At 39.0% G+C, this 23,758-nt stretch overlaps 1 protein-coding gene across 2 annotated transcripts in view; it reads right to left on the bottom strand.

Annotated features, from left to right (window-relative positions):
* Window positions 1–23,758, bottom strand: part of CDC14A (cell division cycle 14A) — a 177,862-nt gene that overhangs the window by 43,111 nt on the left and 110,993 nt on the right. For both annotated transcript variants that reach the window (XM_044914081.1, XM_021690005.1), the window contains exon 10: window positions 21,155–21,293. In XM_044914081.1, the coding sequence (XP_044770016.1) occupies window positions 21,155–21,293 (139 nt within the window). The remainder of the gene's footprint in view (window positions 1–21,154; window positions 21,294–23,758) is intronic.

Below are 23,758 nucleotides of genomic sequence, written 5' to 3'. Positions count from 1 at the left end.
AAAGTATATAGCAATACAAGCCTTTCTCCAGAAACAAGAAAGGTCTCAAATACACAACCTAACCCTACCCGTAAAGGAGCTGGAGAAAGAACAGCAAATAAAGCCTAAACCCAGCAGGAGAAGAAATATAAAAAAGATTAGAGCAGAAATCAATGAAATCGAAACCAAAAGAACAGTAGAACAGATCAACAAAACTAGGAGCTGGTTCTTTGAAAGAATTAGTAAGATTGATAAACCCCTGGCCAGACTTATCAAAAAGAAAAGAGAAGGGACCCAAATAAATAAAATCATGAATGAAAGAGAAGAGATCATAACCAACACCAAAGAAATACAAACAATTATAAGAACATATTATAAGCAATATATGCCAGCAAATTAGATAATGTGGAAGAAATGGATGCATTCCTAGAGACATATAAGCTACCAAACTGAACCAGGAAAAAATAGAAACATGAACAGACCCATAACCACTAAGGAAACTGAAGCGGTAATCAAAATCTCCCAACAAACAGGAGCCCAGGGCCAGATGGCTTCCCAGGGGAATTCTACCAAACATTTAAAGAAGAATTAATACCTATTCTTCTGAAGCTGTTCCAAAGAATAGAAATGGAAGGAAAACTTCCAAACTCATTTTATGAAGCCAGCATTACCTTGATCCCAAAACCAGACAAAGACCTCATCAAAAAGGAGAATTACAGACCAATATCCCTGATGAACATTGATGTAAAAACTCTCACCAAAATACTAGCCAATAGGATCCAACAGTAATTAAAAGGATTACTCACCACAAACAAGTGGGATTTATTCCTGGGCTGCAAGGTTGGTTCAACATCCGCAAATCAATCAATATGATACAATACATTAATAAAAGAAAGAACAAGAACCATATGATACTCTCAATAGATGCAGAAAAAGCATTTGACAAAGTACAGCATCCTTTCTTGATTAAAACTCTTCACAGTGTAGAGGGGAAGAAAAGATGGCGGAGGAGTAGGGAACCCTATTCCAACTGGTCCCCGGAATTGAGCTGGATATCTACCAGACCACTCTGAGCACCCACAAAATCAGCCTGAGATGTAAGAAGATCTGGATCTCTACAAACAGAATATCACAGGCGGTTTCAAGGTACAAAGCGGGGAGCCGTGATTCTGCAGGCAGATATTGGAGGATAAATGGCAGCAGGAGGGAGCCTGGCTGTGGGGATCCTACACAAACGGTGAGCGACAGCTTCGCGCGCTGGGGACGGGGCACAGACTCGCAGACCAGCAGTGGCGGGGAAAGGACTTTAGGGCAGCCCCCAGGGCAGAACCCAGAGCGGCAGGGTCACGCGTACAAACTGGGAGCGGCTGGCGGTTTTAGAAGCACAAATGGCAGAGACGTGCCCCAACCTGGAGGCAGGACTGGGAGCACTGTAGAGGGGTGCACAACCCAGGACTCTGCAGTTTATAGCAGCACAGACAGAAATGGAGATGGTGTGGCCTGGAGAGCTCACTGAAGAACAGACTGCAATCTCTCTGCTCTGAGGCAGAGGGTTGGAAATGGTCTCTTCTGCTCTGACTCTTGGAAGAGACATGGAAAGCTGCCAGGGAAAGCCACCAGAGAAAAAAGCCCCAAAAATCTGATTCCCACTGAGCCCATCCCCCGCCACAGGAGGGCACAGCAACTCTGCCCAAACAGGGTTGCCTGAGTAACAGCATGGCAGGCCCCTCCCCCAGAAGACAGGCTGGGAAAACAAGAGGCCAGCAACCCTAAGGTCCCTAGAAAACAGGTGCATCTTGCTTGGGTTCTGGTCAATAATTTCGACTCTATACATTCCCTCAACCACCCATCAACAGAATGACTAGGAGGAGGAACCCCCAAAATAGAAAAGACTCAAAGATTATGACTTACGCCGCAGATTTACAAATGGATGTAGATATAACCAAGATGTCGGCGATGGAATTCAGGCTAGCAATTGTGAAGACAATAGCTAGAATGGAGAAATCAATTAATGGCAACATAGAGTCTCTAAGGGCAGAAATGAAAGCTGAATTGGCAGAACTTAAAAATGCTATCAATGAGATCCAATCCAATCTAGATAATCTAACAGCTAGGGTAACTGAGGCAGCAGAATGAATAAGTGACCTGGAAGACAATATAATAGATAAAAAGGGAAAAGAGGAGACCAGGGAAAAACAACTCAGAATCCATGAAAATAGAATCAGAGAAATAAGTGACACCATGAAGCATTCCAATGTCAGAATAATTGGAATCCTAGAGGGATGGAGAGAGAGAGAGGACTAGAAGATGTATTTGAGCAAATCGTAGCTGAGAACTTCCCTAATCTGGGGAATGAAACAAACATTCGCATCCTAGAGGCAGAGAGGACCCCTCCCAAGATCAAGGAAAACAGGCCAACACCCTGGCATGTAATAGTAAAACTCGCAAATCTTAGAACCAAGGAAATCATCTTAAGGGCACTTAGGGGGAAGAGATTCCTTACATACAGAGGGAGGAACATCAGAATAACGTCAGACCTATCCACAGAGACCTGGCAAGCCAGAAAGGCCTGGCAAGACATATTCAGGGTACTAAATGAGAAGAACATGCAGCCAAGAATACTTTATCTGGCAAGGCTGTCATTTAGAATGGATGGAGAGATGCAGAGCTTCCATGACTGGCAGAAACTGAAAGAATATGTGACCACTAAGCCGGCCCTGCAAGAAATAGTAAGAGGGGTTCTATAAAAGGAGAAAGACCCCAAGAGTGATATACAACAGAAATTTACAGGGACAATCTATAAAAACAATGTCTTCACAGGCAATATGATGACAATTAATTCATATCTTTCAATAATCACTCTCAACATGAATGGCCTAAATGCTCCCATAAAACGGCACAGGGTTGCAGATTGGATAAAAAGACAGGACCCATCCATATGCTGTCTACAAGAGACTCATTTGGAACCTAAAGATACATCCAGACTGAAAGTGAAGGGATGGAGATCCATCTTCCATGCCAGCGGACCTCAAAAGAAAGCTGGGGTAGCAATTCTTATATCAGACAAATTAGATTCTAAACTAAAGTCTGTAATTAGAGACACAGAAGGACACTATATCATTCTTAAAGGGTCTATCCAACAAGAAGATCTAACAATTGTAAATATCTATGCTCCCAACATGGGAGCAGCCATCTACATAAGCCAACTGTTAACCAAAATAAAGAGTTATATCGATAACAATACATTAATTGTAGGAGACCTCAATACTCCACTCTCAGCAATGGACAAATCATCTAAGCAGAAAATCAACAAGGAAACGAGCTTTGAATGATACACTGGAACAGATGGACCTCATAGATATATACAAAACATTCCACCCTAAAACAACAGAATACTCATTCTTCTCCAGTGCACATGGAACTTTCTTCAGAATAGACCACATACTGGGTCACAAATCAGGCCTCAACCGATACCAAAAGATTGAGATTATTTCCGCATATTCTCAGACCACAATGCTTTAAAACTGGAACTCAATCACAAGAAAAAATTTGGCAGAAATTCAAACACTTGGAAGGTAAAGACCACTCTGCTCAAGAATGGTCAACCAGGAAATCAAAGAAGAACTTAAACAATTCATGGAAATCAATGAGAACAAAAACACATCAGTCCAAAACCTATGGGATACTGCAAAGGTGATCCTAAGGGGGAAATACATAGCCATCCAAGCCTCACTCAAAAAAAAAATAGAAAAATCCCAAATTCACCAACTAACTCTACACCTTAAAGAACTAGAGAAAAAGCAACAAATGATGCCTAACCCACGCATTAGAAGAGAAATAATTAATATTAGAGCAGGGATCAATGAATTAGAAACCAGAAACACAGTAGATCAGATCAACAAAACTAGAAGTTGGTTCTTTGAAAGAATTAATAAGATTGATAAGCCACTGGCCAGACTTATCCAAAAGAAAAGAGAAAGGACCCAAATTAATAAAATTATGAATGAAAGGGGAGAGATCACGACTAACACCAAGGAAATAGAAACAATTATTAGAAATTATTATCAACAACTATATGCCAATAAGCGGAGCAACCTGGATGAAATGGATGCCTTCCTGGAAACCTATAAGCTGCCAAGACTGAAACAGGAAGAAATTGACAACCTGAATAGGCCAATAACCAGTAACGAGATTGAAGCAGTGATCAAAAACCTCCCAAAAAACAAGAGTCCAGGGCCTGATGGATTCCCTGGGGAATTCTACCAAACATTCAAAGAAGAAATAATACCTATTCTACTGAAACTGTTTCAAAAAATAGAAACAGAAGGAAAACTTCCAAACTCATTCTATGAAGCCAGCATTACCTTAATCCCCAAACCAGGCAAAGACCCCATCAAAAAAGGAGAATTTCAGACCCATATCCCTGATGAATATGGATTCCAAAATCCTCAATAAAATCCTAGCTAATAGGATCCAACAATACATTAAAAGGATCATCCATGGGCGCCTGGGTGGCTCAGTTGGTTAAGCGACTGCCTTCGGCTCAGGTCATGATCCTGGAGTCCCGGGATTGAGTCCCACATCAGGCTCCCTGCTCGGCAGGGAGTCTGCTTCTCCCTCTGACCCTCCTCCTTCTCGTGCTCTCTCTCATTCTCTCTCTCGCAAATAAAAAATAAATAAATAAATAAATAATTTTAAAAAAAGGATCATCCACCACGACCAAGTGGGATTTATCCCCGGGATGCAAGGGTGGTTCAACATTTGCAAATCAATCAATGTGACAGAACACATTAATAAGAGGAGGAAGAAGAACCATATGGTCCTCTCAACTGATGCAGAAAAAGCATTTGACAAAATACAACATCCTTTCCTGATTAAAACTCTTCAGAGTATAGGGATAGAGGGAACATTCCTCAAGTTCATAAAATCCATCTATGAAAAACCCATAGCAAATATCATCCTCAATGGGGAAAAGCTGAGAGCTTTTCCCTTAAGATCAGGAACACGTCAAGGATGCCCACTCTCACCACTATTGTTCAACATAGTACTAGAAGTCCTAGCAACAGCAATCAGACAACAAAAAGAAATAAAAGGTATTCAAATTGGCAAAGAAGAAGTCAAACTCTCTCTTTTTGCAGATGGCATGATACTTTATGTAGAAAACCCAAAAGACTCCACCCTCAAATTACTAGAACTCACACAGCAATTCAGTAATGTGGCAAGATACAAAATCAATGCACAGAAATCAGTTGCTTTCTTACACAGTAACAACGCAACTGTAGAAAGAGAAATTAGAGAAACGATTCCATTTACAATAGCACCAAAAACCATAAGATACCTCAGAATAAACCTAACCAAAGAGGTAAAGGATCTATACTCTAGGAACTACAGAACACTCATGAAAGAAATTGAAGAAGACACAAAAAGATGGAAAAACATTCCATGCTCATGGATTGGAAGAATAAACATTGTTAAAATGTCTATGCTACCCAGAGCAATCTATACCTTCAATGCCATCCCGACCAAAATTCTAATGACATTTTTCAAAGTGCTGGAACAAACAATCCTAAAATTTGTATGGAATCAGAAAAGACCCCGAATCGCCAACGAAATGTTGAAAAAGAAAAACAAAGCTGGGGGCATCACGTTGCCCAATTTCAAGCTATATTATAAAGCTGTGATCACCAAGACAGCATGGTACTGGCACAAAAACAGACCTATAGACCAATGGAACAGAATAGAGAGCCCAGATATGGACCCTCAACTCTATGGTCAAATAATCTTTGACAAAGCAGGAAAAAACATGCAATGGAAAAAAGACAGTCTCTTCAATAAATCGTGCTGGGAAAATTGGACAGCCACATGCAGAAGAATGAAACTGGACCATTCTCTAACACCATACACAAAGATAAACTCAAAATGGATGAAAGACCTCAATGTGAGACAGGAATCCATCAAAATCCTAGAGGAGAACATAGGCAGTAACCTCTTTGACATCGCCCACAGCAACTTCTTTCAAGATACATCTCCAAAAGCTAGTGAAACAAAAGCAAAAATGAACTTTTGGGATTTCATCAAGATAAAAAGCTTCTGCACAGCAAAGGAAACAGTCAACAAAACAAAGAGGCAACCCACAGAATGGGAGAAGATATTTGCAAATGACACTACAGATAAAGGGCTGGTATCCAAGATCTCTAAAGAACATCTCAAACTCAACACCCAAAAAACAAATAATCAAGTCAAAAAATGGGCAGAAGATATGAAAAGACACTTCTCTGAAGAAGACATACAAATGGCTAACAGACACATGAAAAAATGTTCATCATCATTAGCCATCAGGGAAATTCAAATCAAAACCACATTAAGATACCACCTTACACCAGTTAGAATGGCAAAAATAGACAGGGAAAGAAACAACAAATGTTGGAGAGGTTGTGGAGAAAGGGGAACCCTCTTACACTGTTGGTGGGAATGCAAGTTGGTACAGCCACTTTGGAAAACAGTGTGGAGGTGCCTCCGAAAACTAAGAATAGAGTTACCCTATGACCCAGCAATTGCACTACTGGGTATTTACCCCAAAGATGTAGTGAAAAGAAGGGCCATATGCACCCCAATGTTCAGAGCAGCAATGTCTGCAATAGCCAAACTGTGGAAAGAGCTGAGATGCTTTCAACAGATGAATGGATAAAGAAGATGTGGTCCATATATACAATGGAATATTACTCAGCCATCAGAAAGGATGGGACTGGAGGAGATTATGCTAAGTGAAATAAGTCAAGCAGAAAAAGTCAATTATCATATGGTTTCATTTATTTGTGAAACATAAGGAATAGCATGGAGGACATTAGGAGAAGGAAGGGAAAAATGAAGGAGGTGGGGAATTGGAGGGAGAGATGAACCATGAGAGACTATGGACTCTGAGAAACAAACATGGTTTTAGAAGGGAGGGGGGAGGGGGGATTGGTTAGCCCGGTGATGGGTAGTAAGGAGGGCACGTACTGTATGGAGCACTAGGTGTTATACGAAAACAATGGATCGTGGATCACCACATCAAAAACTAATGATGTATTGTATGGTGACTAACATAACATAATAAAATTTAAAAAATAAAAAATAAATTAAAAAAAATAAAAAAAAGAAACTCTTCACAGTGTAGGGATAGAGGGTACACGCCTCAATATCATAAAAGCCATCTATGAAAAATCCACAGAGAATATCATTCTCAATGGGGAAAAACAGAGCTTTTCCCCTAAGGTCAGGAACACAGCAGGGATGTCCACTATCACCACTGCTATTTAACATAGTACTAGAAGTCCTAGCTTCAGCAATCAGACAACAAAAAGAAATAAAAGGCATCCGAATCAGCAAAGAAGAAATCAAACTCTCACTCTTGCAGATGATATGCTACTTTATGTGGAAAACCCAAAAGACTCCACCCCAAAGATGGTAGAACTCATACAGGAATTCAGTAGAGTGGCAGAATATAAAATCAATGCACAGAAATCAGTGGCATTTCTATACACCAACAACAAGACAGAAGAAAGAGAAATTAAGGAGTCCATCCCATTTACAACTGCACCCAAAACCATAAGATACCTAGGAATAAATCTAACCAGAGGCAAAGAATCTGTACTCAGAAAACTATAGAATACTCATGAAAGAAATTGAGGAAAACACAAAGAAATGGAAAAACGTTCCATGCTCATGGATTGGAAGAACAAATATTGTGAAGATGTCAATGCTATCTAGAGCAATCTACACATTTAATGCAATCCCTATCAAAATACCATCAACTTTTTTCCAAAAAATGGAACAAATAATCCTAAAATTTGTATGGAACCAGAAAAGACCTTGAATAGCCAAAGGAATGTTGAAAAAGGAAAGCAAAGCTGGTGGCATCACAATCCTGGACTTCAAGCTCTATTACAAAGCTGTCATCATCAACAGGTATGGTACTGGTACAAAAACAGACACATAGATCAATGGAACAAAATAGAGAGCCCAGAAATGGACCCTCAACTCTATGGTCACCTAATCTTCGACAAAGCAGGAAAGAATGTCCAATATGAAAGAGACAGTCTCTTCAACAAATGGTGTTGGGAAAATTGGACGGCCACATGCGAAAAATGAAACTGGACCATTCTCTTACACCACACACAAAAACAGACTCAAAATGGATGAGAGAACTCATTGTGAGATAGGAGTCCATCAAAATCCTTAAGGAGAACACAGGCAGCAACCTCTTAGACCGCAGCTGCAGCAACTTCTTCCTAGAAACATCACCAAAGGCAAGGGAAGCAAGAGCAAAAATGAACTATTGGGACTTCATCAAGATAAAAAGCTTCTGCACAGCAAAGGAAACAGTCAAAAAAAAACAAAAGACAACCGACAGAATGGGAGAAGATATTTGCAAATGACATATCAGATAAAGGACTAGTATCCAAAATCTATAAAGAACTTATCAAACTCAACACCTGAAGAACAAATAATCCAATCAAGAAATGGGCAGAAGACATGAACAGACATTTCTGCAAAGAAGACAACCAAATGGCCAACAGACACATGAAAGAGTGCTCAACATCACTCGGCATCAGGGAAATACAAGTCAAAACCTCAATGAGATACCTCTCACACCAGTCAGAATGGCTAACAAGTCAGGAAACGACAGATGTTGGCGAGGATGCGGAGAAGGGGGAACCCTCCTACACTGTTGGTGGGAATGCAAGCTGGTGCAGCCACTCTAGAAAACAGTACGGAGGTTCTTCAAAAAGTTGAAAATAGAGCTACCTTATGACCCAGCAATTGCACGACTGGGTATTTACCCCAAAGATACAAATGTAGTGATCCAAAAGGGCACGTGCACCCCAATGTTTATAGCAACAATGTCCACAATAGCCAAACTATGGAAAGAGCCTAGATGTCCATCAACAGATGAATGGATAAAGAAGATGGAATATTACGCAGCCATCAAAAAAAATGAAATCTTGCCATTTGCAATGACATGGATAGAACTAGAGGGTATTAAGCGAAATAAGTCAATCAGAGAAAGACAAGTATCATATGATCTCACTGATACGAGGAATCTGAGAAACAAGACAGAGGATCATAGGGGAAGGGAGGGAAAAATGAAACAAGACGAAACCAGAGAGGGAGACAAACCATAAGAGACTCTTAATCTCAGGAAACAAACTGAGGTTTGCTGGAGTGGAGGGGGGTGGGGGGATGGGTTAGTGCAATGGTGAGTGCTGTGAATTGTGTAGGACTGATGAATCACAGACCTGTACCCCTAAAACAAATAATACATTATGTTAATAAAAATATCTATTAAAAATTTTTAAATAAAAAAAAAGAGAGAGAACAGATTGGTGGTTGCCAGATATGTGGGATGGGACGTGGGCAAAATGGGTGAAGGGGGTCAAAAGGTACAAACTTCCAATTATAAAATAAGTCCTGGGGATGTAATGTACAGCATGGAGACTGACTAACACCATACTGTATAACTGAAAGCTGTTAAGAGAATAAATCTTGAAAGTTCTCATCACAAGAAAAAGAAATTCATAACTATGTTGTGGTGACGGATGTTAACTAGACTTATCATGGTGATTATTTCACAATATATACAATTATCAAATATTATATTGTACACCTGAAACTAATATAATGTTACATGTCAATTACATGTTAATAAAAATTTTTAAATTTTTAAATTAAAAATAAATACATGAATAAAAATAAAACAACATTATATCATGCCCCATTGTAAAGAATCTCCGTGGGCTGAAGTCCTTTCTAATGAATGAATGAATGAAAGCTTTAATGGATCATGATCCAGAGGTCTGCATAATGCCACAAACTGAACATTCAATAAACAGAATCAAACAAGTCATAAAAGCAGTCTGATCCCACCTCTGTACTTCCACAGTCTGTCCCCGAGAAGGATGAGTTTAAACTTGGCTCAATAATAAAAGAGATGTGTTTGTGCCTCATTTTAAAAACTTTGAGGATGTCTGGTAGAACACATATTTTGGGTTCAGAATGGACTTTTTAGCTTAAGAACAACAGTTTTATATAGAAGAAAAACAACTTGATCGTTGTTTTGTAAACAACTTTATTTATATCCTAGAAAAAAATTTAAATATGAGATTTCAGATATAACAAAGAAGAGGTCTTGATCTGCCAATACATAAATTCATCAACTCACAAGGATGTTAATAAACATCCTTCTTACTGCTGGTGAAATAAGAGGAAGCTTTCTTCAAGATGCAGAAATCCAACACCTGGCCATATTTTAGTCTTCAAGGACTCGCAGGATGTGCTTCCCTAAAGTCATAGATTTAGAATTAACATTACCTAAAAGGCAATGATTGGATTTTTCACCTCTGAAAGAATACAATCCCTCTAACTAGCACAGTCATTTTTGACAGATGAAAACCTGTCAGAAAACTTTTTAATCCTCTTACTTCTCTCCTAATGAAAGTGTTACTTATTCATGCTTTTGCGTCATCGATGGTGTCACTCTCTTCACCTCTCCTACCATTATTCAGGCTTCAAAGCCCCACACCTCTCCTACCATTAGTCAGGCTTCAAAGCCTGAGACTGACTTTCTGGTACCCACCTGTCTCTAACTCCCCAGTCTAACTTCTGGCCCCTTCAACAAGAGCCGTCCCCTTTAGATGACAATAGTCTCTTTTCAGTCTCCCTCCACCCGGTTCATTTTACGCATTGCTGCAGCCCAGTATTCTTTAAATAACGTGTGTATCTCAGGACTCTCCTACTTTAAATAGCCTAAAGTAGAAATATGATGAATAAGAGAAGTTCAGAATGCCCATGCTCACAGAGGATCTGTGTATCTTACTGTACCTATTTCCTGACTATCCACACCCGTGTACACTGTCTACACAGATATATGAGTTTCCTATCTACACAAAGCTGCTGTAACAAATTACCACACACCTCGTGGCTCAGAAGAAGACATATTTACTTCCACGCAGTTCTGGAAGTCAGAAGGCCAACATCAGTTTCACTGAGCTAAAATCAAGGTATTGGCAGGGTTGCTTCTTTCTGGAGGCTCCACGGGAGAATCTAGTTCCTTGCTTTTTTCAGCTACCAGCAGCTGCCCGTATTTCTTGGTTTATGGCCCCTTCCTCCAGCTGCAAAGTACATCAATTCAATCTCTCTTTCCATCATCACATTTCTTTTAATTGACTCCTCCTGCATCCCTGTGATTAGATTGAACCTACCAGACTGATCCAGGACAATCATTCCACTTCAAGATCCTTAACTTGATCACATTTGCAAGATCCCCATTTATAATATATTGAGTGGGGTTTATTCCTGGGATGCAAGGCTTATTTAACATGGGTTTTTTTAGATCAATGCAATCCACCAAATTAACAGGCCAACAAAGAAAATGACATTATCAATCAATGCAGGAAAAGCATGACAAAATTCCATACTCATTCATGATAAAACTCTCTGGAAAAGAGAGGGGAACTTCCTCCACTTGATAAAGTACATCTATAGCAAGTCTCTAATTAACATTATATTTAATGGTGAATGCTTGCCCCCAACCCAAAGATTAGGAACAAATGAAGAATGTCTGCTCTCACCACTCTTATTCATCATAGTGCTAAAAGTTCAGACTATGCACCAAGGGAAGAAAAGAAAAGAAAAGACATGCAGATTGGAAAGGAAATAAAACTGTCCCTATTTGTAGATAACATGATTGTCTTTGCAGAAATCCCCAGGAATTCATGTGTGCACATGCACGTACGCACGCACACACACACACACACACACACCCTAAGTTTCAGGATATAAAATAAACATAGACAGAAAATCAATTGTATTTATACATACTAGTGATGAACACATGAACTCTGAAATTTAAAATAAAATACTATTTATAATCATGCAAAAAAACCAAAATACTTAAATGTAAATCCAACAAAACAGGACTTGTAAGCTGAAAGCTACACATTACTGATGAAAGAAATCAAAAGAGATCTAAATAAATGAAGACACATATTGTGTTTATGGACTGGAAGACTCAAAAGTACTAAAGATGTCAATTCTCCCCAAACCAATATAGATAGAGGTTTAACACATTCCTATCAAAATTGCAGCATGATTTTTTTGTAGCTATGGACAAGACTATTCTAAAATTTACATAGAAAAGAAAAGGTCTGGCATTGCTAAGACAATTTTGTTAAAGAAGGAGAAAGTAGGAGAAACCACTCTTCTGACATGAAGGCTCACTCACTATATAGGTACAGTATCCAGAGAGTGTGGTATTAGAAGAAGGACCAATGGAACAAACAGAATAAAGAACAAAGAAATAGATCCATACCTATGCCCATCTAATTTTTAACAAAGATGTCAAAGCAATTCAATGGAGAAAATACAACCTTTCCAACAAAGAGTGCCAGAGCAACTGGACATCCATAGGCAAAAAGAAATGAACCTTACCCTATGTCTCACGCCTCATACAAAAATTAACTCAAAATGAACCACCGACTTAAATGAAAACACCTAACTACAAACCTTTTAGAAAAAACATGAGAAATTCTGGGGATCTAAGAGCTAAGCAGAGAGATCTTAGATTTGATACTAAAAGCATGATCTAAAAAAGGGAAAAAATGATAAATGGGACTTCATCAAAATTTAAAATTTTTCCTCTGTGAAAGAGCCTATTAAGAGAATGAAAGATAAGTTATAGACTGAGAGAAAATATTTTCAAAATACTTATCAGACAAAAAACTGTACCTAGAACGTATAAGGAACTTCTCAAGGGGCACCTGGGTGCCTCAGTCAGTTAAGCATCTGCCTTTGGCTCAGGTCATGATCTCAGGGTCCTGGGATGAGCTCCCTGCTCAGTGGGGAGCCTGCTTCTCCCTCTCCCTCTGCTCCTCCCCGCCACTCGTGCTCTCTCTCTCGCTCTGCTCTCTGTCTCTCAAATAGATAAAAAAAATATTTTTAAAAAGAACTCTCAAAACGCAATAATAAGAAAACAAACAACTCAATAAGAATGGACAAAGGATTTGAACAGACACTTCACCAGAAAGATACATGGATGGCAAATAAGTACATGAGAAGTTGTTTACAATTACTTACTAGGGGAATGCAATTTAAAACCATAATGATATATCATTACATACCTATCAGAATGGCTAAAACAAAACAGCAATGCTGGCAAATATAAAGAAAAAATCATTCATGCATTGCTAGTGAGGATGTAAAATGAAACAGCCACTCTAGAAAACAGTTTGACAGTTTCTTATAAAACTAAACATGTACAATACAACTTACCAACTGCAGTCTTGGGCACTTATCCCAGAGAAATGAAAACTTATGTTCACACAAAAACCTATATACAAACATTTATAGCATCTTTATTCATAATAGCCAAAAACCGTAAACAGCCCAGCTATCCTTCATGGTTAACAAACAGTAGTACATTCATACCCTGGAATACTACTCATCCATAAAAAGGAACAAGTGAGGGGCGCCTGGGTGGCTCAATCACTTGAGCACCTAATTCTTGATTTCAGCTCAGGTCATGATCTCAGGGTCGTGGGATCGAGCCCTGCGCTGGACTCTGCGCTCAGTGGGGAGTCTGCTTGGGATTCTCTCTCTCCCTCTCTCTCTGCCCCTCCTACTCATAGATGCACTCTCTCTCTCAAATAAATAAATAGTTAAAAAAAAAAAAGGAACAAGTTACTGATATGTGCAACCGCTTGGATGAACCTCCAGAGAATTATACTGAATGAAAAATGCCAGGCCTAAAAGGTTGCATACTCTATTCCATATATGTCACATTCTCAAAGTGACAAAATATATAAATGGAAAACAGATCAGCAGTTGTCAAAAGGTAACGAGGGGTTAAGGGCAGGAAAAACATGAGTGTGGCTATATAAAGGCAATGTGAGGAACTCTTTGTGGTGACAGGTCTCTATGTCTTAACTCTATCAATATCAATATCTTGATTATGATATTATTCTATAATTTTGCAAGATGTTAGCATTCGGGGAAAGTGGGTAAATATATAGGAGCCCTCTCTATTATTTCTTCCAAATGTATGTTAATCTATAATTACCTCAAAATAAAAATTTTAATTAACAGTGTATGTGTTTGTGTGTGTATGTGTGTGTGTGTATAAACTTATATAAATAAATTTATATATGTAAATATACATAAACACATATTTATATATAAATATATATAATTTATATAAATATATTTATATATATATATATAATATAGTTTAGGAGAAGGGTTGAGGTTATGTTTAGAATGTTTAGAGAAAGGCATGTAAAATGTGAAATAAACTTTCCAGACAGAATGGTTAAAAGTGGTCAGGCGGCGCCTGGGTGGCTCAGTTGGCTAAGTCTCCAACTCTTGGTTTTGGCTCAGGTCATGATCTCAGGCTCATGGGATCAAGCCCCGCGACGGGGCCCGTACTCAGCGCAGAGTCTGCTTGATATTCGCTCTCTTCCCTCTCCAGTCCCCCTCCCCCTACTTGTTTGCACTCCCTCTCTCTCTCTCTAAAAAATAAATAAATAAAATCTTTAAAAAAAAATAGTCAGGGAAGGAAGTGAACAGAAGTGTGTAGTCACCACGGCACCTTAGGCTCCCTGTGACCCGGTACCTGCCCCCAGTGGGCCACAGCACCACACTGCAGTGCAGTAGAGATTACGTAGGTACCCCACACTTCCCTTCTAGACACCTAAGCAAGTGGTCCCAGTGGGGATCTTCACTCATCCCCTTGGCCACCATATCCCCAGGAATTGCTTAATAGAAAGTCATCTGATGGCCCATACCCCATGGCCTCTACTGATGACCCACCTGGCTCTAAAAGACTTTCAGAACCAAACCCATCATGGCGCACACCTTGGTTTACCCCTGTCATATCCCAAGACCAACCCTTCCAGGTCATCCAACATCAACTAGACCCTTATCTCCAAATGACACTTACATCTCCTAATTTCCCATCCCACCCCTCAAATCCAGTAATACCATCTTATAATATTCTTTTCAGAAAATAAAGATGAAAATGCTTCACAATTCATCTTATGAAGTCCGCATAACCCTGATACTGAAACTTAAAAGTATTACAAGAAAAGAAAATCACACATCATTACCCTTCATGAACATGAACACAAAAATCCCTAAGAAAACATGAGCATATCAAATCCATCCATATGAAGACATAAAAGCACATCATGATCATTATGGTGAAAAGCAATGTAATTCACATTTAGCAGAACAAAGGAGAAAAAATTATATGATTATCTTGATAGATGTAGAAAAAACTGACAAAATCAATACCCATTATTAATAGAAACTCTCAATAAACTAGAAATGGGAGGAAATTTCCTCATTCAGATAAAAGTCATCTGTGAAAGACCCACATCGCACTGAGTGGTGAAAGAATGAATGCTGTCTCTCTAATATCGAGAGCAAGATCAGGATGTCCATTTTCACCAACTAACATTGACATTGTACTGGAAATCTCAGCAATAAGGAAAAAAAGGAAAACTACCAGAACTAATAAGTGAAATCGGTTGCAAGATACATGGTTAATTTTCAAAAATCAATTTTAGCAAAATTTTAAATTCTGTTCATTAAAAGACATACAGCACAATGTATCTGACAAAAGACTTGTATCTAAAATATATATATACAAATATGATATCATTATGTTGTATGCCTGAAATTAATATAATGTTACATTCAGTTACACCTCAATTAAAAAAAAAAAATCTCACTGGGACGCCTGGGTGGCTCAGTCAGTTAAGCGTCTGCCTTCTGCTCAGGTCATGATCTCAGGGTCCTGGGATTGAGCCCTGTGTCTGGCTCCCTGCTCTGCTGGGAGTCTGCTTCTCCCTCTGCCCCTACCCCTTACCCCCTGCTCATGCTCTCTCTCTCTCTCAAATAAATAAATAAAATCTTTAAAAAAACAAATCTCAATGAAAAGCAGAAATGCCTGTTGTAAAGCTGCAACACACAACTTTAAAAATGCTCTTCCTAATATTAAATAATCTGTAGAAAAACAATATATTTTCAATCAACTCTGTATATAGTACTATGAAAAATAATGGTTTTATACTAACCTCAACAAATATTTTTAAAATAAAATAATACCTTGGAAATTCTGCAAAAAACATTTGGGAAAGAAACAAAATATATTTTGAAAATAAAATAAAATAATAACATAAAATATATAAAGAACCACCACAATTAACAGAAAGACAAAAAAATTTTAAATAGGCAAAGACTTGGCCAAACATCTCACCAAAGATACATATGTATATGAAAAATGTTCAACATCATTAGTCATCAGGAAAATACAAATTGAGACACTATTTCACACCAACCAGAATGACTCCACCCCTGCCCAAAAAACAAGTTTAAAAACAAAATGTTGGCAAAGATGTGGAACAATTAGAACTCATATTCCTACAAGTAGCATATAAAATGATTTAACCACCTTGGAAAATCATTCCTCATAAAGTTAAACTATATCTAAACCTATGATCCAGTGACCTTCACTCTTAGGTATTTAAATAAAGGAAATGAAGACATATGTCCACAAAAAGACTTGTAGAAGAATATTCACAGCAGTTTCATTCATAAAAACCAAAAACTACACATCACCCAAATACCCATCAACGGTTGTGGGGGTCAATATATCATGATATTTTCATACAGTGGAATACTAAGTAATAAAAAGAAACATACTACTGACATACTTAACATGAATCTATCTCAAAAACAATATTCTGAGAAGAAAACAAAGCCCAAGAACAAGTAAAACAAATCTATGGCATTAGAAATCAGAAAATGACTAAAAGGGAACCTCAGTGTGCTGTGGGGGGGGGATGTAAATTGGTGCAGCTACTATGGAAAACAGTGTGGAGGTTCCTCAAAAAATTTAAAATAAAACTACCACATGATCCAGCATTTGCACTTCTGTGCATTCATCCGAAGAAAATGAAAACACTAACTCAAAAAGATATCTGTACCCCCATGTTCATTATAGCATTATTTATAATAGCTAAACATAGAAAAAATTGAAGATTCATCCACTGATGGATGAATGGAGAAAATGTATTTTATATATATATATATATATATATATATATATATAAAATTAAATATTATTCAGCCATAAAAACAAAGGAAATCTTGTGACAACATGGATGGACCTTGAGGGCATTATGCTAAGTGAAATAAGTCATACAGAGAAAACAAATACTATATGATCTTATTTATATGTGGAATCTAAAAAAAAAAACAAGCTCATAGATACAGATAACAGATTGGTGATTGCCAGAGGTGGGGGGTGAGAGAAATGGGTGACGGGGGTCAAAACATACAAACTTCCAGTTATAAGATAAATAAGTCCTGATGGTATAATATGCAGCATGATGACTACAGTTAAAACTACTGTATTTGCATGTTTTAAAGTTCTAAGAGAGTAGATCTTAAAAATTCTCACCACAAGAAATTCTATTCAAAACACACTACGGAGTGAAAAAGGAAACCCCAAGAGAAGCAGAATCTATCTGCATTACATAGAATGGACAGTGTGCATGTAGCCAGAATATTGAGACTCCTACACATCGACAAGAAAAAAGTCTGATAGAAAGATGGGTAAGAGATTTGAAAATATATTTCATAAAAGAGAATACACAGTGGCGCCTGGGTGGCTCAGTTGGTTAAGCGTCTGCCTTCAGCTCAGGTCGTGATCCCAGGATCCTGGGATCGAGCCCCACATTGGGCTCCCTACTCAGCGGGGAGCCTGCTCCTCTCTCTCCCCCTAACCCTCCACCTGACTTGTACTCTCTCTCTCTCTCTCTCAAATGAATAAATAAAATCTTTTTTAAAAAAAGAGAGAATACACAAATGGCCAACAAATACATGAAAAGTTCAACCACATTAGCTATCAGCGAACAGCAAATTAAAACTACAAAGTGAAATACCACTATGAGCAGAGTATAATGACTTAACTTTAAAAAACTGACAATATCAAGTATTAGTAAGTATGTGAAGAAAGTAGAACTCCCACCGCTGTTGAGAGGAATCTAAGGTGGCAGACCTACTTTGGAAAAGTCTTTAGTGATACCTGCTATAACTGAATGTTCCACTCACAGGTATTCATCCAACAGATAGATATATCAAAGATAGGAAATAGCCCCAAACTGGACACAACTTAAATATCCATCAACAGAAGAGCTAAAATATTATGTATTCAAACAATGGAATTTTATCCAGCAATGAAAATGAACACGCTACTTTTACACATAACAATAAAATAATGCTGACTGAAAGAAGCCAGATATACATACTGATTCCATTTGTGTAAGGTTACAATCAGGCAAAACTCATGTATGATGTTAGAAGTAAGCGTAATGGTCACACAGGCAGAAGAACTGGGTAGTGAACGGAAGGAGTACAAGGGAGGCTTCTGGATGCTGCTAATTGTTCTATTTCCTGATCTGCAATGTGGTTACAGGGGTATGTTCACTTTGTGAAAATTGATTGAGCCGACCTCTCAAACCACCCACTCCAGCTCAATGTATTCTACCCACACTAGCCTTCTTTCTGGGCTTCAGAAATGGTGCACGTTCCCATCTCAGGACCTCCGCGTGCCTGCTACCCAGGACACAATTCAGACCACCAGCACTGGTTCCTTCCACCCTCGAGGTTCTGGCTCTCTTTCAAGAAGCACTCCTTGGCCAAAGTGCTCTCCCATCCCCTGTAATCACCCCCCTCCCCTACCGCTAGTCTCCATTGTTCGTATCGCTGTCAGAAATTATCTCGTCTATAAACTTACACGCTGGTTCATTGTCTGTTCCTTCCACTAGAGATATTACACCTGGGAGTAAATCCCCTTGTCTGGCATGTTCCCTGCTGTCACCCCAGGCCCAAGAGCACGGCCTGACAGAGAGTGCATGTCTAATAAATCTCTGTCAGATGAATGAATGTCACGAATGCACTAAGCAATGTCTTCTGCTATGGGATACATCAAGATACAGGCTTGGAAAGGAAAAAAAAGAAGAGGAGAAGATAAGAAGAGAAGTATGCACAGTCGAGTAAAGCACAATAGTACCTCTGGTGCCACTCAAAGCATAAAGCAGATTAGACCCCTACCTTGATGGAGGTGATCTAATAAAGCCTAGGAAATGATGCAGGCATTTTCCCCACGCTAGCTCCATGAGAAATACTGCAAAACATGGAAGGTCTAGTGCCTCAAAGAATCTGCCTTCAGGAAGGTTCTGACCTAAGCATTAATGACTTATTCTAGGCCTGATCTTAATTTAATAACTTTAATTAATGACTGATTTTAATTCTTCAGTTATGCAAGGAAGTAATTCCTGCACCTCAGTTCTTACTTTTCTGTAAGTATTTTTCTATACTTAGAAAACTATAATATGGACTCACACCAAAGGAAATATCCTGAGTTTTCTAGCTGAAATGAAATGAAAAAAAAAACAAAAACCTTTTTTCAGTGTAGAGTGCCCTTCTTGCCTCATAACCTAATTTCTTCTGTTGTTATTTTGAGATGTGGCAGAGAGAAGAGGCATAGTAGGGAGGGAGGCGGGGGGCATGAACAGGCATGAGGCGGGAGGGTTGTGGTATCTGACACCCCGGGAAAATGAGGTGCAATTCTCAGCTACATCTCCTCATCCCGGGAGCCATACCTAGCAGAGTGCTGGGAGCAAGGTGAGTATTCAGTAGGTACCTAATGAATGAACATTCTTCCCAACAACAGTTTTTGTTTTGTTTTTGTTTTTTCCCAACAACAGTTTTAATTAAGAGATTGATGGAACTTCTTAAAGAAGCAGGCTTAGTAGTGTCTTGGTTTCTGTTTCCTAATCCTAATTTACTTAACTTTAGTGAGCAATTAGTACAACAAGCCCCTGGCAGATATACAGCACCAAGCTCCATGCTCTAGGCACACATAAAGCAGAGGAAACCCTCACTGAGAATCTGATAAAGAATAAATCTCTATAATAATAGGATTACTTTATTTGTACCTCATAGGCCAAACCTAGGAATCTCTGTCTTCTTAATGATCCTGTTCTTGGTATTTTTTCTTGTGTATTCATTACACTTCTATTTCATTCTTTGAAGCAAAGATATAAATTCACATTTCCAGCACTGTGTTCTTATCTCCTCCCCCCACCCCCTCACAACCCCTGGGGCCGGCAACTGAAGTAGTTTCCTCAGCAGGATTCTTCAAATCCTTTTAACCATTTCAGATGCTTATGACTTACTTAGAGCATCTTTTCTGTGAAAGTCACAATCATTTGTTTCTCACCAACAGAAAGAGATTAAACGGGAAAAGAAATTAATTATATAAAAAAGAATGCTATTCAAGATACAGCTATCGCAGCATAAAAAGAAAAAAATAAAATTTCTTAATAAGATATAATTGATAATATTTTAGAGCTGGACCCAAATCAGCTAGTGCTAATTTCATCTCCTCATTTTATTAATGGATAAATCAGTGGTAATTTCTAAAATTTTATGGGACAACCAGAAAGAATCGTTCTTTTAGGAGTTAAATCACTCCACCTTATGGGCTGGGGTTTGACAAATAGTTCATGCATATGCGAATGAATGAATGAATGAATGAATTTATAAGTATTCTTCCAAATAACGGTCATAAAGCCATTTAGTGGCATGGCCAGGACTAAAACCCAGTTCTCTTTTTTCTTCCTTGGTAACTCGTAAGTTGCAGCTACTTTAGCAGTTTAGTTCGTTGTCAGGAAAGCAGCAATGTCACCCAAATCACTGACGGACCTTAGTTGTGGTTTTTTTCATTCTGCTTTTAGACACGCAAACAAAAGAAAAGAATGAAAAGTGTCAAGTAGGATGACATAAGAAAATTGCACTGTAGCCAGATCACACATAGAAAATGACAGAAAAAAGGTAGGCAGAGATGGCTCTGTGATTTTCTTCTCTCACCTGATCTGAGAGATAAAAAAGGTACAAAGTTAGAATGCATTAGCTGTCAAATCAACAATATTCCATTAGAGGCACAGACTTCTCTCACAGTGCAGCCATTTTATGAGCACAGGCTTGACACAGTCCACAGCCAGGAGAACACGACGTAGAAATGATCAGAACCAAGGACATAATATGGTAACGGAGGCCATATACTTACTCTTCCAGGAAGTGCTGCTGGGGTCCTATAATGGAGCCTGGCCGGCATATTCTGATCCAAGCAATTATTTCAGCGTGTGTAAACCTGTAGTGTTTCATGACATAACAGGCTATCAACGTCCCTGTTCTTCCAAGACCAGCTGCAAGAAAAGGAAACAGACCAAGAAAGACAAATATAGCAAAGGTACCCACAAAAATCCCAAAATCAAACCCTGCCCAGAAACTGCAATGGTTTCAAGTAAAATGCAAGTGTTGTAAACCCAGACAATAACATAATGCTTTTCTACATGATGTGGGGTTAAAAGATAATTCTAACTCAAGAAATCTTCTAAAAACAGATCATAGAATTAAAATAAGCCTATGTAAGAACATATACAAATCAGAGCAAGGGTCTTGAAAAAAGATCAGGCTCAACCCCCAGGGGTCTTTGGGGATGCCCGTCATTGTGGATACTGTTAAAGCAATGGGGCTTCCATACAAGCACTTGCAAAATATCACCTGTCGGCTGTCTTCACCCTCCCCACCTTGGACCCCAGCCCAGGCTGAGATGAATCTACAGTTAATAGTTTGTCTGTGTGACCTCTGAGTCAGCCGTGTAACTGATTATATTATCATGGCCCATTTATAGCTTGTTTAAATGGTTAGGGTGGTTTTTTTTTTTTAACTTATTGTAGAATAAGGAATCATAGAATCAAAGTTGGAAGACACCATAGATGTCACCAAGCCTCATCAACTCCCTAGCCCACAACTGTTTCAATACTACCTTTATCAGATGGTCATCCGACCTCCCTGTCACTCCATCAGACCCCAGGATTTCATGATTTCCTCAGTCAGTAGGTACGGATGGAGTACCTATGACCTGCCAGGTACTGTGCTAGGAGCTGGGGGCACAGTGACAAATAAAAGAGATATTGCCCCTGCCCTTGGGAGAGTACACCGTCCACTGAGGAAGAACAAAGCAAACAGAAGTGCTCAAATTTCATTTCCCCAGGCTCCTTCATTTTCTAAGAACTTTGGTGTTAGCTTATGTTCTTTATGTTGAATGCACTCACTGTTACATAAGATTAAGTAATACAGTTAGAAATGACTTTCAAAAAAAATGACTTTCAATGAAATACTGGTTATTATCGTGAGCTCTGATTTCTTCAAAGTGTTTTTACCAATTGCTGTATTTTTTACCCTCTCTCCAAAGAAATAACAGTGATAGGACTTAATTTGCATTTTAGCCAATCTTTTTTAAAAAATACACACTGATTTCCTCCTTTTGCAAAAATATTCAAAAACTTTATCAAGCCACAGGTTCTTGATAAGTGGTGGTTGTTCACATACCAGAACAACGGAGGCCCAAAGATACCAATCAACTGACTCATATAACAAGAGAGTACGGAATTCAGGACTAAAATTCCCCCACGGTCCTGATTCTCATCCCAGAATTCTTTCCACTCTTGGCTCGCATCCCGTCACTCATTTTACAGGTACTGATTGAGACTGACTGTGTACAAGCCACCGTGAAAGATCTAGAAACAGAAATATGAAGACAAGCAGGATGCCTGCCCTCAGGAAGTATATAGGACGGAACCAATAATGTTCATTTACAAGCATTTTCTAAATCTTTCCATATCTGGCTTCTTGGTGTTAGACTCAGTACTATAAATTTTTATTTACATATCACCCATGAGCAAAGCAGTATGCAGAGTTATTTTTCCACTACTTAAAAATCTGTTTGTATCATACACACTTTTTTTTTTAAGATTTTATTTATTTATTTGTCAGAGGGGGAGCATGTGAGCACAACTAGGGGGAGCGACAGGCAGAGGGAGAAGCAGGCTCCCTGCTGAACAAGGAGCCCAATACAGGACTCGATCCCAGGACCTTGGGATCATGACCTGAGCCAAAGGCAGACGCTAACGTGCTGAGCCACCCAGACGTCCCTACACTTTTTCTTATAGAAGAATAAAGTGGCTCTGGGGTGCCTGGGTGGTTCAGTCGGTTGAGCATCCGGCTCAGGTCGTGATCTCATGGGTCATGAGATTGAGCCCCATGTCAGGCTCCATGCTCAGCAGGGAGTCTGCTTGAAGAGTCTCTCCCTCTGCCCCTCTGTCCACCTGCACTCACACTCTCTCTCTCTCTCAAATAAACAAATCTTTAAAAAAGAAAAGAAAAAGATGGGGCGCCTGGATGGCTCAGTCGTTAAGCGTCTGCCTTCGGCTCAGGTCATGATCCCAGGGTCCTGGGATCGAGCCCCGCATTGGGCACCCTGCTTGGCGGGAAGCCTGCTTCTCCCTCTCCCACTCCCCCTGCTTGTGTTCCCTCTCTCTCTCTGTCAAATGGATAAATAAAATCTTTAAAAAAAAAAGAAAGAAAAGAAAAAGAAAGTAGCTCTGTCTTTAAACATTAAATTCAGCTAGTCAAATGCTTATTCAAGATTCTCAGGACAGGGTTCTGCTCATAGGACAAGGATATAAGCAAGTATAGGATATAATTTTTGACCATGATGAGTATCAGAGCAGTTGCAGAGTATTAAGCCAGAAACAATAACAAAGAAATGGGAAAGATAACAACAACAAAGAAACTGGGCTCTCAGAGAAAGTGGGGGATGCTGTGT

This window comes from Neomonachus schauinslandi, chromosome 4 (genome assembly GCF_002201575.2).
Source record: "Neomonachus schauinslandi chromosome 4, ASM220157v2, whole genome shotgun sequence".
Taxonomy (NCBI): Eukaryota; Metazoa; Chordata; class Mammalia; order Carnivora; family Phocidae; genus Neomonachus; species Neomonachus schauinslandi.
Note: the sequence above shows the minus strand (reverse complement) of the source record. Positions and strands in the feature narration are given on the sequence as shown.